Genomic DNA, 18,658 nt, shown 5'->3' with positions numbered 1-18,658 from the left:
ATATATATATATATATATATATATATATATATATATATATATATATATATATATATATAAATATATGTATCGTGATAGGAAATCAAACGTAGTCTTCGCACATATTTGTCTCCTCGGTCGCGCGCAATTTTTGGACCTCATGTTTTTCTAGAATTGTAGAATTTTATACTGCATACTTGTGCGATAAAAGGTACATGCGACGAATGGACCTCGCCGTTTCTATGAATTTTGATACTACATCGTGCTACAAAGAGCGCGGAGTCGCGTTCTAGACGTCTCAATAGAGCCCGTCGTCGCCGTCGAGGAGATTAATTGATGCGAATATTCAGACGAATAGACAGACCCCGATGCAACATATTTGTGCGCTCGTAATAAATAATTACGATGTTACAAATATTGTATGCGTTTTACATTAATTTCTCGTAGATCGAGGTATAAATTTCAAAATACTGACCAAATTTTATTAATATTAACTATATTCCTATATATTAAATATTAATAATTATTCACTTATTTTACTATATATCCTGATTATATATTTATTTATTAGCAAAGATAATACGTTAAATATCTTTATAAGACACTTGAACATCTATTAATGCGTTTCAAGGCTTTTTAAAATTCAATTTTCGAACTCGAAAGCACTGCGGGATTTTTCTCCTCGAGCACCGCGAATGTCAAGATTACAGCAATCGAGATTTACCGATCGATCGATTGATCAATGGCTAAACCGAGGTTTTGATATCCGCTTTTCATTCCTTGTGTGTATACTACTGTACTCCCGCGTAACTCTCCGGCGTTTATAATTTTTTACGAAATACAGAGAAATTAAGATAGAAAGAAAAGAACGAGACACAACTTTTGAGAACACGTATAAAAAACAATGGAGATTTTATAAGAATATAAACGTGTTTCGAGTAATGAGAAAGAGAGAGAGAGAGAGAGAGAAAAAGACAGCTCTGCAGGATTGGATAAAAAGGCGACATAAAAATGTAGAATTTATACGAATATGTGATGAATGATACATAATAATTTATCACTTTTAAACCGGCAATGGTATCAATGGATTAATTTTTTTCTTCACATTTTTTTCTCTGCGAAATCATAATATATATAATTTAATCTTCTTAACTATATTTAATTCTTCAACAATATATTTATAAATCACAATTAAATTTTGTGAATCATAATTAAGCAATTGTTCACAAAAAAATAAAATAAAAATAATCACGCTTTGAAAAAAAAAATAAATAAAAATTTCGAAGTTTGTTATTATTTTTATATATTTAAATGATATGCAATTTTATTATATTTATATTTCACTATTCCCTCATTTTTGTGTATATCTAATATCTTTTATATATTTATATCTAAAGTAATTAGAAGTGTAATTTTATTAAAATTTTATAAAATTAATTTAATTAAACTTATTTTATTATTAATGCTTTTTATTTTTAATCACATATCGCACACAAATTGAGGAAAGAAGGCGACCTAATTTTCCACCATCGCGATACCACTGTCGGATTAAGTCTTTAATATTTAAATGAGGGCGATCTTTTCGATTTGAAAAGATGAGCCTCGAAAAAAAGGGTGAAGCTGACACTAGCGAAAAGACCTAACAATCGGATGTTTTTAAACTGACACAGTCGGCTGTAATTATTAAATGATAATATATACTTAATTACTACATATTACATTGCACGCGCGATGCTAGAAAAAAGTTGATATTATGTATCAAATATAGTATATTGAGATCTTTAAGAAGCAAACGGGTGTTAATAAGTACGTATTATATACTTTAATATATAATATTGAGTTGTTGAGAACCGCACACATACATACATATATTATATATACAAACAAGCTATCAAATATGTACTTTATCGAACCAATGAGGCAGTAATAATTAATATATAATTATATATTATTATATCATTCATAGAGAAAATACTTGTTTGAAGATACTCGTTGAATACTTTAATAATGCCTAAAATTATATATAAAAAAATCTCAACTTTCTGAAAGAAAAAAAAAATATATATATATATATATATATATATATATATATATAAATAACGACGAACACATTCAATGGGCATTAAAAGATTAATAAAAGAGATAACAGAGGGTTTCAACATTCAAGCAGAGGAGTATTGTTTCATTCTCACGTCTATTTTCGATTCTATTGAACGTGATTATTATTGAACACTCGGCATAAAAAATGCGAGAGAAAGTAAGATCCAATAATGGAGTTGCTTGCTAGAGGTAGCGTTTAAAAATTCCCGCTACCATCCGAATAATATCGTTTCATCTATCGCACAATTGTCGGTTAGATACAGCCGGAAGCTGTCTATTGAATCGGCCGTCTATTGAACATCCACGGTATATAAAAACGGTAGGCAAAAGTGGATTTAACAATTGCTTATTTATCTCGCTGCTACGTCTCGTCCGAAAAGAATCCGATTGTTGGGCCTTCCGACTGCAAGTGCTCACACTTGACGCATAAAGTCATTCGCGTTTATATAAACCGTTTACGAAGGGCGACATCCTGTTCACAGTACAGGCGATAATCGTTCGAGTTTTTATGCAACATGAGAATTTTGCAATTATTTTGCATTTTCAATTGCTCACAGAACGTCTCGATAATGGGTCGTTTCATTTTTACTGTATTATTTTTAAATTATCTTCGAGAAATTTGTAATATATACATTTTTAACAAGATAACTATATATATATATGTTATACATCTTTGGCGTAGGTATATATAATTTCTTTAGGCATTTTGCGGACACCTTATATATAGTGCTTAACAGAATTTTGTTTCGCCATCATCTGTCATTATCTTCGAATGCAAAAACTAATTGTTATCACGAAGACACATATTTTATTCATGCATATTGTATACGTATAATCGCTCTACCTTTGATAATCCCATCGATTGTAAATATTGCAACTCAGAGGACCGACTGCAGTCCTTACGAGATTTCATGAACAAAATAATTCATTTTTTAATACGCTCATTTCTCGGTGCGATTAAATTTATTTGATATTTTAATATGGATTTCTAGCAAGAAAAGAGAATTGATATGCGAGTAGTATCTCATTTTACATTACTCCTTCAATCTTAATTATTGTAAATTTTTTTATTTATTACTATTATTCTAAAAATATATTTTATGTTATTAAATACTTATAACAATAATATTATTAAATTTAAAAAATATTTTCAAAAGTTTGATAATTATTTTATTTGAAAATTTTATTATCAAATTAATTCATAATATAATAATTATCAGTCAAAAATGTTTGTCGAATGTTATTTATAGCAGCGAAAGATGAGATACAATTTTTTATGATTCACATAAAGTTACTCCCAGATTTCTTCCATCGATTTTGACCAATTTGGGACATCGATATCTATTCTCTTATCTATCTATCTATCTTTCTCGGCATCGTTCAGTTAATACGTATCGATTCGATTGCCTGATTCTTGTACATTCTTGTTATTTCAATGAACTTTATTCGCGCGGGAAGGATCAGAGTTAAGTTCCGCGCGATGTCGATTTCTGACATCTCTCAAAATAACGACCTAATTAATTAAGCCGCGATCGTCCATCACAATTATCTGTCGCTTCGAATTTCGACACCAAACACACAGCCATTTATAGAAAGTAATTACAATTATTTTTTAATTACATAATCGCATTCCAAGATCGCGCGGAACTCTGATCAATTTCGCTAAAGAAATCGTCGGCCTAAAAAAAAAAAGAGGAACATTTAGTTAACGTTGGCAGAAAATTAATTCTTAAACGGGAAAATTATCTACGTTTCCCGGACGATTTTTTCCTACATTTTTCACAAAATAACTTTTTGTTTTATGATCGACTCATTCCACGCATCTACCAATTGTCATCACTGTCAATCGCTGGCGGTTTGAAAGACTGATAGCATTAAAAGAAAAGAAAAACAAAAAAAAAGAACAAATCCTGTGCGATCATTATCATTTTTCCTTGTAGCCTGGATCGGAATTAAAGATTAGAGGAATCGCGATCGTCGTAATTTCGAACAGTTGACTCAATGTTATAAATAACGGATAGATTTATCATCGTTTCGAATAAGCGCAGAGATCCTTTTCTATTACGAGAAAATCTGAACTTGCCAAGATTTCGATCACTATTTTAGACATTAAACATGGACAGGCAGGACGAAGGACCGAATATATATCTCTCGCCTCGTATCTTATACGCGATACGTAAAAAGGGGCTACCGGCCTCCATCAAATGCATCATCGATTTAAGAAAGAAAAAAAGATTGCGACACGAGAAGAATGATTTTTAAATAACTCGACATACATGATCCGATCCTCGGGGTCATTTAAAAGCTCAAAGAGAAAGCGAGAAGGAATAAAAAGAAGGAAGGAGGAAAGGGGCAAAGATAAAAAAAAAATCATGCTGACACACACACATACCATTACACACATATAACACGCGCATTAACGAATAGAAGAAATGATAGTCTATTGTGCTGCATACGTATTTAAATTAACGGAGCATTAAATAAGCATGGGTGTGCATCTTAGATGTATTAGAAAACCTTCACCCTCCCCCTTCCCATCACGCGTTTAGTATTAATTATTAAAATAGGCGATGATACGCAGGGGATGAGAGGGGGGGGGGGGGAGAGGATTAATTGTACGCGAATTCGAGAGACGTAAGATACACACGATAATCAGGATCGTCCATCTTCCATAGTCATAGATTGTACGTTATATTTATATTATATGGTCGTCCAAGAATATCTCGCAATATCTTCTTGTGACGCAAATTATCATTATAATTATGTTATAAAAGTAGTATGAAAAATATGAAGAATCCACACAAGAATTAAAATGCTCAAAATCGATGAATCTCTAAGATCAAGAATGGATCGAAGATATGTTAAATTCGAAGATACATGGATTAAAAACTTATAAATCCAAAATCTTATAGCATATCTAAATTCAATCTCAATCTTTCTTCGGCATTTTATTAGATACGAGAAATTAATTCACAAACGTGTATGCAAATTCAAGAATTTTTAAATTTTAAAATTTTAAAAATTTTTGAATTCCAAGATTTATACATTTTTAATAAAAAAAATAATGGAATATATATATATATTTTTTTTTTTAATGTACTGGATTCAACGATAATTTCGAGCATTTTGATCGACATAAATATACAGTTATGTGTTTTACAGTAAAGCCCCTGTATAGTAGTAGATATCGTAAAAAATCGTTATATTATATTATAGGATATTGTGTCCTGATTGTCGATGTGTCATCGATCGATCTGTCATTATTATTATCAATATAGTTTTAATCTTCTGATAACGGAAGCGAAAAAAATTGCAAAGGATTGAAGAAAAAAAAGAAAGAGAAAACAAACCTCTCCCTCGTCTCATCCCTGGGAAAAACTCGCCGGAGATAAAAATTATCGCTATAATTTTATTCATGTGTTTCACATGCGACTCGATTGAGTATGCAATACTCAAGCGAATTGTAATATGTACAATTTTTAAGAGACGATTGTGTGTGAAAAGAAAAGGCAGCATATATTGTCATTCTTTTATCGTTGTATTATTTATATCTCTCGAAAGAGTTTCACGTATATACAATAATAATTATAATTAAAATCGACTAGTGTATTTCAAATCCGACTGACAACAATTAAAAAATTAAATTGCGCTGATACGTGTGTGTTGGTCTTTTTATGCTCCAATCTTTCTTGTCTCCTATCCTTCTACAACACTTATTAGTAAGCCCCTCCTCCCCCCCCCCAAAAAAAAGAAAAAAAAATCACATTTATAAAGATTTAATCGTAATCTTTAAATATTTAAAATTTTTTTATATATTTTTAAAATATACATTTTCTGGCATTTTAAAAGAAAGCTAGTTTTAATATTTTGTTTTAATCAACGACTATACAACGAATATAAATGTATAAAAAAAGTTTTAAACTTAATAGAGCGAAAAATAGCCAAAAAATTCGCCAAAGAATTTTGTGTGCTTAAATAATTAAAGCTCGTTGGGGAAATATGTATTTTTCGTCAGAAACCAGAGAGACGAGCGCGGTCTAAGGAGATTAAATATTCGCAGAGAGGGCACGTAATCGCATTTTTGACTTTCGTCCCTTCGATTACGATTTTATTGCGTGTCCGTCCGAGCGAGTGCTCTCGTCGCCGAGATAACGAAATTCGCGAGCGAATCGCTCACTTTTTGCACGAGAGAAAAAAAGAAGGAAAGCAGAGACGTAAGGGCGGAGAATGCGCGGTTTTTTATTCAGTTGTATTCCATAAAAGGCAAACTCGCGTATACGGAACGAGACTAGTTCGGCGCAAGGCTAATTGTTAATTAAGATGCGAATTGCCGTGCGGATTGACAATTTGCAAATGTAAAATCCGTTCCTCACATGTAATCGCATCTCGCTCGTATCGCCCGATCAGGCGAGTCTCACACTCGCTTGTTTCCAATCGCATAGAAATTGTTTCGCATGTGCCCCGTCACCACGTATGCGGAAAAACGAATTTCGAAGAAAAGTTTCATCGAAAGTACGGCCAGGCCGATAAAAATGTTTCTAAAACTTTCGAGACGCCTATGTGACAGTTTAATACAGACTTGGAAAAACGCGCGATAAGATTTATCCATTATCGAATTAAAAATCATAATAAAAATTGTATATATATATATATATATATAAATGTTTTATGAAACGCAACTTTTTATGACGATCACTTACAAAATATTCCTTACTTCTATATTAATTTACTATAATTTAATTTCTCTCTTTTCTTCTTTTTATAAACTAAGAAAATAATTACTCGGTAAAAGTATTTTTTTTTTTTTTAAAGTACATAAAGCAAATATTTTTCCGCGCAATTTTTTTCAAGTAAGAGAAGTTTCTATGTCGTTCGGCGAGTTGCGAAGCATAAGCAATAATGTGAAGTAGGTCGATCGTATTTTAAGTCGGCGAAGTCTATACACTTCGATGAACAGGACCAGCTGCACCCCGAGATAAGAGGCGTCTCGCCCACGTCATATTCCCCATGAAACGTGTCACATTTATATCCCATAATTCCGTTAGACTTAATATTTCCTTTCTTTCATCCTTTACTTTCCAGAGAAATTTTGACCCCCCGCTAAGCACCGGTACCGATAACGATATTAATTAATCGTCGAGATTAATTTTTTTCTTTTTTTAAATTCCATCTTCTCCTCTCTTTTTCTTATCAATTCAATTTATTATTTCTAGCTCTTTTTTAAATTCCTTTGCATTAAATTTTTATACATTAAATCTTATTTCTGTGTATAAATAAAATTAAATAATGACAAATTTATTTCTCGTATTTTTTAAATATCTTTCTTTATCAAGAAATTATCCTTTCAAAAGTTTCCAAAAATTCCAAAATTTCTTGCATAGGTAGAATCGAATGAGAGAGAGAGAGAGAGAGAGAGAGAAGCGGGTTAAATATTGGGGAAATAACTGGTTCCTCTATCACTTTAAACAGATTCGATCGAAACCAATCGGTGGTTCGTATCACGGGCATCGGTTCTCGTTTCACACCCACGTGAACAAATCACTCACCGCTGTTCCACCCCCATACGAAGCGAATACGAGAGGGGATTCTTGGCTCACTGGAGCAGCAAGTAAAGATTCTGTTCGCAGTTTTACGCCGGCCATCAAGAGTATCAGTACTTCCGGAATATAAAATAATCGTAATTGTTGTAATCGCAAAAAAAAAAAAAAAAATTATTTTGCTACAAATATTGTTTAAGCGCGAGTTTGTGTGTTTCAATTTTATTCGAAGCAACACAAGGTATTGTACATGGTATATTCTCTTTGTTAAAGATTAAAAACAATTCAGCATATTCTAAATATCTAAATAATTAATTATATGTAAATTAATCACAGATCTTTATTATATATTTTATTATATATATCAAGTACAGAAAATTATTAAAATTAATTAAAATTCAAGGAATAATTTTGTGCGATTCACGATTCGCAATGATTAATTTTTGAAATTTTTATCAGAGTTACATATATTGAATCTTCCTTATGGCAAATGATAATGAGACCGTCGCGGACTCCCAGAAAAAATCCGTAGACCTCGCGAAGAAGAAATTGCGCGCGATATCGGGAAAAATGAGCGAGCTAAGGCTTTCCATTAAAGCATGGAGATTGCTTCGAGCCCATTCGCGATTAAAACCAACGAAACCAATGAAATTTCGCGCGAGACATCTGTGGATTTTACTGATCGCATGGATAATGATGCAAATCGTTCGAAATCGCATTCAGACGTATCGATATAATAAGGTGAGATAAATTTCACGTTGTCTGACATTTCACATTTTTACACTTTCATACGCACACGTATCTTTCATATAATGCAGAAATTGTAAATTAATTCTTCTATTTGTGCGTGATATCGTAAGTTACATTATACAATTTACGAAGAGCATCATTCTTTACTTATAATATAAATAAATTGATAATCATATCTAATATAATGTCAAAAATTAAATTTCCTCAAAATTACGGCTAAGAATTAAAGTTTGAAATTAAATGACAAGTTTTATTAAGAATTATATGCGTCACAATGTTTATGGATTTCAGCAAATTAGATAGTCATTGTTTTAGTGCTTGATAACAGTGCCCTGGTTTACGCAAAAAGTTTTCCGACCGCCAGAAGATTGTTCGATCTGCCAGAACATTCAACAGGTTGATAAGCTCTCGGCCGTTGATCCAACGATCTTCGAGCAACGGTATTATTACACAGCCAGTGATTTATATGCAATTTTTTCTCAGTTTAAAAAATTATTTGGTCTCTGTAATAATTTGTAAAAAAAAATCCATTTATTTTTAATTAATTAATTTACTTACTTTTATGTGTGCTAAAATTTTTCTAATGATAACATTTTAGTTATTATTTGTAAAAGCCTATCTGTCGTTGATGTATTTATTTATTTTTAAAAAATTCTCCATTATATTACGAATTAAAAAGATTCATCTATGTAATAACAATTATTTTACTTATTTAACGTTGCTAATATTTTCTAAAAATTGATTTATATGCACTTTTTTTTTTTTTTTTTTTGAAGAATTTTACCCATACACACACGCCTGCTCGCGCATGTGTGTATGAATTAATAATTATTATTTTCGCGCGACTAATATTTTTCTACGATTGCATTTTATTTGTGATTAGCTATGCATATTCAGGGAAACCAGTGGTGATAAGCGACGCCATGGCCAACTGGACGGCGTCGAGAGTCTTTTCTTTCTCATTTTTTAAAACACTATATTACGAGAAGGAAGCAAATTGTCAATTTTTCCCGTACAAGACGGAATTTCAGAGTCTGCGGGACGTCTTCGAGATGAACGCCAGTCGAGCCACAATGGAAAAGGGCACGAAGCCCTGGTATGTCGGATGGTAAGTAATTTAGAAAAGTAGCAATTAATCCTTGAACGAATAAAAAAGATCTTTGAGACTTTGCAATATTCTTTGTTTATAATATTCATAATGAATTTTCAGATTCTCAAATATCCCAAATTGTTTCCTTTTAAACAGTATGTAAAAAAAATTTCAATGCAAAATAATTTATATTATCTTTTTCCTATTTTTGCAAATTTTTATTAGTGCAATATGAATCCAAGGATTAACGCTAAATGTGTTCGTTTGATTTTAATTTCTGGCGTATATAGAATAAAATATAGGATAAAGTTGAGTGGAACAAATGCGATAATGATATTGATTCACCCAATGTGTGATAAAACATTAAAATAATATCGATAATAAATTAAGATAAAATATCAATAAAATATACTTCTTGAAACTAGTGACTAGAAAATAAAAAATAAAAATTTTAAAATGATGTGAAGTGAGAGGAGACACGATAATAAATCTTTTTTAATTAGTAATGAATTAATGAGAAATTATTAATGATGAATTGCTATAAATAAATAAATATATCTATAATTTTTTTTAAATAATTTTATAATAATTATTAAACTCATATAAAAAAAATTGCAGAGAAAATAAAAATAAATTAAAAGAGAGAGAAGATACAATAATAAATCTTTTTTAACAAATAGTAACAAATTAATAAGAAATTATTAACGATCTAATTATGAAATAAATAGATACATTCATCATTTTTGAAACAATTTTATAATAATCACTAATTTCATTGTCGAAAAATTATTGCATTTGCGAAAATATAAAAAAAAGAAAAAAAAATTGCGGAGAAAATAAACGAATAAATGTAAAATATAAACTCACTCATCGAATCATTCATTCATCGATGCATCATCGTTGCTGCATTCCTCTGTAGAACACGATCTGCAAGCATAATTATTGAAAATATAAAATATTAATCTAAAATAGCCGAACAATTAATGGGAGCAAGGTTGAAATAAATAACGTTTTATTCGGATGACGCACACACATTCATAATAATTTTTTTTTTTTTGTCCATTATTTGATTCATGGTAAACGCGAGAATATCGTTATGACAAAAAAGCAACGATATATCAATCACATCATCGTAAATAAATCAAACGAACAATTTTCGTCGCACAAATATATAATAAATAATATTCACCATCAGCTTTTCGATGACGCATCGTAGTTGCCCTTTCACTCTCACCATTGCTGATCCGTCTTTCGAGACGAACGTTTCAATATTATAATCCTCGCCCGTTAATATTTTCGACCCGGATATTTATCGCGCTCGCGTGATGCGTTTTAGATAAATAATAACGCGAGACGACATCTTGTCGCGGCGCTGTCGACATATATTATTTTTGCACCCGCGACGCACTTTCGCCAACTTTTCAATTATAATAAATGAAAAATCTAAACCGCGCGACTTCACATTGTTAGGTTTTACCGCGGGACGTAAGACAAATATACTGATTTTCGATCGAGACTCTCTTTCTAAACTCGGAGGAATAATGTTTGATTATATCAAACGATGCGAGGTTTACGGATACATTGATGAAGCGAGATGAGATATCGGCACGCAGGACACACATACATATACGACGCTAGTTTCTTCGTTTGACGACGCGATGTCGAAGGAGACACGCGACCGATCTTGACCGAACTGCCGCGAAGGACGGAGAAAGACTAGAAAGAGTATGACAGCGCGCGAGGTGAGCGCGAGTGAGAATAAAAACAAGCACGGCTCGCGGGTCTGACGTTCCGGGAATCGAGATAAGGAATTTGTCGGATTTCGCGCGAAGTAAGAAAACTCTCTCCTGTGAAAGAAATGTAGTCTCGCGTATATTTTAATATGATTTTCTATACTATTAGTATTTAAAAATCTAAAATTATGTATTATTAATGTACTAATTAAACTGACGAAAATTTTTATTACCGTACGTTTGACACACTGCTTGAAACTATGATCGCGCAAAATTTACTTGTAGCAACTATCACATGTTGGCATTATTGATGCGATATGTATACACATTTTACATATATAATATTTATTCTCGATAATTCTATTAAACGCACGTTTAATCAATTATAATTGCGCAGAATTTCTCTGAGAAAACTTTTTGACAGAATATGTATAATTCGGCATTTTTATAATATACACAGATAATATTTATTCTTAATTCTTACCTAATTTAAACTTCGATGAAGAGCGATTCTTTTTTCATGGTATCAAATGGTAACATAGTTACAATTAACGATCACGGTATATTAATTATAACGATGGACGATGCTCGATCTCGCGATTATATTTGGACGAAAATTCCGTCGCATTGTTATGAATAATTGGGCGAAATACATTATAAACGAACGCGGGGACAACTTCACTTCTATTTCCGGTCGTGGCATTCGTAGTCCGATTTCGACATTTCGAGTTTGTACTACACGAATTAAATAAAATTGTCATTCGTTCATGCCAACTGTCAATTGTAAAATATCCCCGAATTCCTTTTTATTTAAACGCGAGTAATTTTTCTTAATTAACAACCACGTGGCAATATTTATCAAATAATTGTTCTTATCGCTTTTAATAATTTTATACATCGTCTGTATTAACGTGTATTCGCGTATAACAATTGCGAAAAAGAGTTCGAAATAAACGTCGCGATAATCGAGATGACTCTGAACTGACCTCTGGGGAGGGGGCATTCTCGAGCTCGACCGGTTTGTTTACAATTTTACAGTGTTTACGGTAGCGCGAATGACAGCTGCTAGAGGATCCATCTACAGATACAAGACCGAGGTAAAATATTACATTTATTAAATATGATATGGGTATATATACTGGGTGGGCCATTTTAATCCATCCAGTCGAATATCTCAAAAACCAAGCCCGGAAGAGAAAAATGTTTCAAACAAAAGTTGTGTGGCTTCAAGGGGGCCATAAGATGGTGACAATGATTTGATCTTGGAAAATCATTTGAAGGTCATGTGAAGATCAACTTTAAAATCTTGAATGGAAACCCCCATTTTTTATTTAGTATTCTTGTACTCTAGCTGACATCGAGAACTTTCCAAAACACTATAATAAAGTATTTTTTCATTAAGTACTTTTTGAGTAATTTTATATTTTAATCTGATACATATTTTGATATAAAAAATAAAATATTTCGTAAAATATTCAGTTTACGATAATTTTACCGTAATACTTCTATGTACAGAATAATAAGACAAATTAATTAGTGCCAAAAAAAAACAAATAATTGTTTAAAAAAATACATTGTAAATAATTTTCTTAAAAACATTTTGTTTTTTTTATACTAATTGATTTGTCTCATTATTCTGTACATAGAAGTATTACGGTAAGATTATCAAAAACTAAATATTTTACGAGATATTTAATTTTTTATATCAAAATATGTCAGATTAAAATATAAAATTACTCAAAAAGTACTTAATAAAAAAATACTTTATTATAGTGTTTTGGAAAGCTGTCGATGTCAGCTACAAGAATACTAAATAAAAAATGGGGGTTTCCATTTAAGATTTCAAAGTTGATGCACATTCTTCACATGATCTTCAAATGATTTTCCAAGGTCAAATCATTGTCACCATCTTATGGCCCCCTTGAAGCCACACAACTTTTGTTTGAAACATTTTTCTCTTCCGGGCTTGGTTTTTGAGATATTCGACTGGATGGATTGAAATGAGCCATCCAGTATATATCATATATATTGTAAAAGTGACATTACGCGTACGTATATCGAGCGAAGAACGCGAATAATTATCAACACTAATTATCATAGTTATTGACAACCGCGTGTTGCAATATTCGATAAATAATTAGATTTATTACTCTTGATAGTGTTATAAATCGTGCGTTATCGTAACGCATTCGTATAGTAATAACACAAATATAAATATTGTCGATACAAAAAAAAAAATATATATATATATATAATAAATAAATAAAAAAAATATAATATTATTATATAGATAGACTTTTTGCGTAATCTTTTTCTTGTTAGACAAGAAAAGCATCTAGGTAAGTACGCATATATGTCACGTTTACATTCTTCCGATATTACATATGTTCGTTAATGTCACGCTTAATAGTGATATGTACGTTCGATTCACGTGTTGCAGTTGGCATAAATGACATGGTGACAGCCATATTTAATTCGCATGTATAGTACAAAATCTCTCGCAAAATCGGACTAACCACTGCTCTAACGGAACGGAACGGAACGGAACTTGAAATATTTAACGGTCTTCCCGCGCGCGATTATTTGCGGCGTCGAAACGCTCGTGGTGTAGATGCAATCGATGCAAGCGAGTATCGTGAGTATCGAAAAAACGGAATCAATTTATCGCTCTAATTATCGTTGTGATCGCTATAGTTGTAATTATATCACGCGATACGATCTTAATTTTTATATCGATCGTCTCGACACATCTAAATTACGATGTTAGGTTAAATGCTCGTATCTGTAGGTAAACGTGTAGTGTCGAGGAAAGTATCGGGATAATAATTTTAATTTTATGCATAAGTGCAATATATCATATCGATAGCTCGAATTTGTGATGATTTCATCAAGGTAAGGTCCGCGCAATCGAAGCTCTCCTCCCAGGTAATGTATTAGAATAAGTATGAATAATATAATGGAGAAATCAAATTATTGAGAATAAATATCGCTTGCCGATACACGTGTAGTATCGGAGATACCGAGAAAAATATATCAATCATAATATTGCGTATATATATATATATATATATATATATATAATATATCGCATCAATATAGTGACAATCCTGTCAAGTGAACTCTGCGCGATTGTAAAAAATATTCCAAGCATTATTAAAGTAAGTATTCATAAAATTACCGAGCAGGTAAGCGTACATATAAATAATTTCTTTAAATAATTTTACCCTTAATTATCTTTTCTCTTATTTGAGATATCCATCGAGATGTAAAAAATAAGAGAAAAAAAATTATTGCACTAATATTAATCGAATATTCATTCTTTTTTTTTTTCATGTAAATAAAAAAATCAAATTCAAATTCTGGAGCCTGAAAAATTCTATATATATTTTTTTAGCAAGAATATAATATACAATCCGATATTTTTTTAAATCATCAATACACGCATACAATTCCGTTCAACAATTAAGCTTCCGCAGAAAAAAAAAAAACTAGATTTATAACAACATACACGATAATCGCGAAACTCTATTCATATAAGAATTTTCGATGAAAAATGTATCGGTAACCTAATCAATTTGATGTTAAACAGATTCGATTGTTTTCTTTGAATGAAAGAGTAAAAAAGATTTTTAGTTTATCGTGTGATTACCAACTGCTTCTCCTTTTCCCTCAGGAGCAACTGCGATGAAAAAATTGGCGCGATATTGCGTCAGCATTATCAAAGACCGTATTTTCTCCCAACCACCGCCGAAAGTGAAAAGACGGATTGGATTTTTATGGGGAGCCATGACTACGGTGCACCGATGCATGTAAGTCTGTAATAAAAAAATGATAATTATTAAAAAACTTTCCTCATAAAATAATTCGTTAAAAAAGCTTCGTTAACACTTAAAAAGACACGTTGTTGTTATAAAATTTTTTTAATGAGTTATTTATAGATATTCAATAAAAAAGATTGTTATTATCTCATAAATTTCCTATTATATAAAATAATTTCAACGCATACATATATTCTTCAATCAGGTATTCGCATATTAATTTAATTTTTTTCGCAAAAAAAAAAACTATCTTTTTTTAAATATATTTATATTTACATATGTAAATGTATTTTGTGTTAAATGTGTGCCGAGTTTTATACATACAATATAGTCATGTATTTCGAAAATATAAAATTTTTTAAGGTGGACGATGTAGGGCATCCCTCTTGGCAGGCACAGATAAAAGGTGAAAAATTGTGGATTTTGGAACCGCCGAGAGAATGTCACTATACTTGCAAGAGACTGGAAGTGATAGTGCATCCAGGGGAAATAAGTAAGTCGCTTGATAAACGCTAATATAAATGCGTTGAAAATCAATCATTTAATGCTAACAATAAATAAAAATAAAGGAAGGTCATGCACGCTATCCGTATCTTTGTTATTAGATTAATATAAAAGATTTCTGTTTAAGTTCTGATTTAAAAAAAGTTCTGATTTAATCTTATTAAAAGAGAGATTTATAAAACTTTTTTGGGGGGAAAGTAAAAATTAAAGACAATATATTGTGTAATTATATACTAAAAGTTAAATTAAATTACCTTTTTTATTTCATTTTTTATATATTTCATTTTCAATCTTTTGCATCAATACATCGTACTTTTTAATTGCAGTTGTTTTGGATACGAATCGATGGTACCACCAGACGAAAATCGTGTCCAAAGATATGAGCATAACCATCGGCGCTGAATATGATTAATTATATAATTTAATCATCATAACTGTGCGACAATTAACAAGTAGCTTGATAAGAAAAAAAAATATAATAAATATAATAACTCTCTTGTGCAAATGTACAAAAAATATTGTAGTAATGCGCAATATTCAAAGAATATTTTAAGGTGAATAAATCCTTGCGCCAAAACATAAATATATACGAAATAATATAATATAGAGTGCAATAAAATCTATTATCTTAAGAGAGAAAAAAGATTATCATAATATATTTGAAAAATCATCATAATTAAAAAAAACTTAAGGCAAACTATTAAATTTATTGTACAATTAAAAAAAAAGCGCAATTAGTTTGAACGATCTATACGTGATACAATTAGTTTTTTTCTTTTTTTTTCTATTAATAATTTTATATATAATTTTAATTTATAAGTAGAAATGTTTAAAAATTTCTGACGGATAGTTTTTTAAGAAAACTTTTACATTTTTTAAGAGCACTTTTTAAAAACATATATTTAAATAATTAATAAAAGATAATTATTAATATAATTATTAATATTAATATTAATATAATAATTAATAAAAGACAATAATTAAAAAAAGACCTACTTTTCCGTACACACTCGCGTATATATTTTTTCTTTATATTTACGATAAATGACCTTTTTTCAATCATTATTCTAATATACATATACATATATATATATTGTAGAATTTTCTATTATTTATATTTTCTATTCATCAAGTAAAAAATAGAATTTGACTTGACCGCAATAACCTCGCATATCCAGTTAGTCACCATCATGGTCATCCTCTGTAACGTATATCCGCAACTACGGTCGCGTGCTAAGTTTTACGATATACACTCCGCGTGTGCGCGTGCGTTAATCACGCACTCGCACGATCCAGGAAAGTAAAGAGGAAATAACCCCGCGTCATGCCACGGGGCCCCTCATGCAGATGGCGAAGAAGTTGGGAGTCGCACCTGGCGGCAGGTGAGCTCCTCCATCATGGGGGGGAATCCAAAGAGGATTTTCCGCCGCACGATTCCCCTGTTAGTGCCACTAAACTTGTCGGCCCCTATCATACGCGCTCACACATGCGATCATATGTTGGCCACTGGCCTGATGAGAGAAAGAGAGAGAACAAAGAAACCGATCAACTGCTTCTTCGACGACCCGGCAATTCGTAGGTCAGTTGTGGAAAGTTTACAAAAAAAGGTCTGTGACCTGTGACAAGATTTTATAGTCTTTCTCCAGCCTAAACGTTATTAATGGCATATTAGCGGTTGTTGCTATATAATTATATATATTTTCTTTCTGTATAGTTCTATACATATATTACACACTATACATATATATATACGTATAATAGTATGATTTAATTAATCGAGAAAAAAAATACAAATATATTTCTTATAAGCTAATACTAAAATGTAATTAAAAATTCTCCAATATTAGGATGTATACATGTAAGTCAGTATGAAAGATTAATGTGGATTTAGTTAGATGATTTTATTAATAATGACAATCACATTATCGTAAATAAAATCTCATCAGAATAAAAAAAGGGAACAATGTTTTATTCTCGGAATGTAGATCACATTTGTATAAAAAAGATTTGAATTTAATTACACGAGCTAATTACATTTGTGTGATTATCAACAAAATCAATATAAAGACTATTTTTATTATAGATTAAATAATTCTCTTTTTTTTTCTATTTTTTTTTTTTTTTTTTAATTACTAAAAGGTAAAATAAATACAATAAAATAAGAGTAATATTAACTTATATAAGTTAAATTATCTTTTTTAATAACTAAAAATATGTACATATAATTTCCTTTAACGCAAGTTGTTATTTCTCTCCTTTTACCTTGACAGGCAGTGTTTGTATGTACGTATCTAAAGAATGAACTACATTAAAGGTGCTGAAAATTACAGAGAGAGAAAGAGACGTCTCTGATATATCGGCGCCTATGTATTATATATAATATATATATATAATGTATATACACATGTATGGTATGTATGTATATATACGCTGCTCCAGTTACGGCAATGAATACGCCTGGATGTCGTTTGTGTTAATTACACGGAATAGCATATCTGCACTTTCATGTCGACGGTCTGACGTCTACAATCTACAAATGTTTGTAGCAGCCTCTAATAACTAATATCGGCCAAGGAGAGAATCCACGAGATATATCTTCAATACAAATGCAGAATAGTTTTATATTTTTTAATCTATTTATATCTTTAATGTCTACACGCAATTTTGAATGTACTGAAATTATTCTAATATTATTTTCAAATACCGAAATGAAATACGAGAAATATAATACTGTAATAATTACGTCATTGATTTTTCTTAAATATATGACTTTAATTTTCAGGCTTCGGTTACCTTTTAATTATATATTCTCGAGTTATGAGATATATGTTTTTAATTTAATAAAAAATGACGGGGAAAGTATCAATTATCTTTGTTGCATTGCTTTTATTATCAATAATTCTCTTGATTGTCTAACCGAGTCTAGTCCCATAATGCGAGCGTAATGCTATGCACAAAGCGAATGATGAAATAATTATAGATATCGATTTCTAAAGAAAGTATAGCTCGACGACGACGACGACGAAGGAAAACGCGCGGGTACGCACCTGCGTTCTACGTTTGGCGCGGGTTACAGTTTTGTAAAAAAGCGAGCTACATTGTTAAACGAGATATGTCGCTTTTATTGCAGCATCGCGAAATAATGCA

General features: G+C 30.9%; 2 protein-coding genes across 3 annotated transcripts in view; one reads left to right on the top strand and one right to left on the bottom strand.

Annotated features, from left to right (window-relative positions):
• Nucleotides 1–7,718: 7,718 nt before the first annotated feature.
• Nucleotides 7,719–16,083, top strand: LOC138931814 (uncharacterized). 2 transcript variants are annotated; one of them, XM_070292956.1, is made up of 7 exons: nucleotides 7,719–7,857; nucleotides 8,076–8,357; nucleotides 8,682–8,806; nucleotides 9,250–9,474; nucleotides 14,863–14,998; nucleotides 15,371–15,500; nucleotides 15,838–16,083. In XM_070292956.1, exons 2-7 carry the CDS (start codon nucleotides 8,100–8,102, stop codon nucleotides 15,921–15,923), a joined length of 960 nt encoding a protein of 319 aa, XP_070149057.1. In that variant the 5' UTR covers nucleotides 7,719–7,857; nucleotides 8,076–8,099; the 3' UTR covers nucleotides 15,924–16,083. The 2 variants fall into 2 exon arrangements, with proteins under 2 accessions (XP_070149057.1, XP_070149058.1); XM_070292957.1 differs by having other exon boundaries at nucleotides 7,856–7,869.
• The window catches only part of Calypso (ubiquitin carboxyl-terminal hydrolase calypso), a 240,391-nt gene continuing 232,018 nt past the window's right edge, over nucleotides 10,286–18,658 (bottom strand). The window contains exons 10-11 of the transcript XR_011446682.1: nucleotides 14,839–15,004; nucleotides 10,286–10,383 (exon numbers count right to left, since the gene is read on the bottom strand). The gene's annotated coding sequence lies outside the window, so the exon portion shown is untranslated. The remainder of the gene's footprint in view (nucleotides 10,384–14,838; nucleotides 15,005–18,658) is intronic.

This window comes from Polyergus mexicanus, unplaced genomic scaffold (assembly GCF_030449975.1).
Source record: "Polyergus mexicanus isolate NDT 795.1 unplaced genomic scaffold, iyPolMexi1.0 SCAF_3, whole genome shotgun sequence".
Classification (NCBI taxonomy): Eukaryota; Metazoa; Arthropoda; class Insecta; order Hymenoptera; family Formicidae; genus Polyergus; species Polyergus mexicanus.
Note: the sequence above shows the minus strand (reverse complement) of the source record. Positions and strands in the feature narration are given on the sequence as shown.

What these genes read in the sequence shown, in the direction of transcription:
- LOC138931814 (XM_070292956.1), top strand. Translation starts at nt 8,100, where the DNA reads ATGGCAAATGATAATGAGACCGTCGCGGACTCCCAGAAAAAATCCGTA. An exon ending in AGACGTATCGATATAATAAG is followed by an intron (nt 8,358 to 8,681) that starts GTGAGATAAATT and finishes TCATTGTTTTAG; the next exon opens with TGCTTGATAACAGTGCCCTG. An exon ending in AAGCCCTGGTATGTCGGATG is followed by an intron (nt 9,475 to 14,862) that starts GTAAGTAATTTA and finishes CTTTTCCCTCAG; the next exon opens with GAGCAACTGCGATGAAAAAA.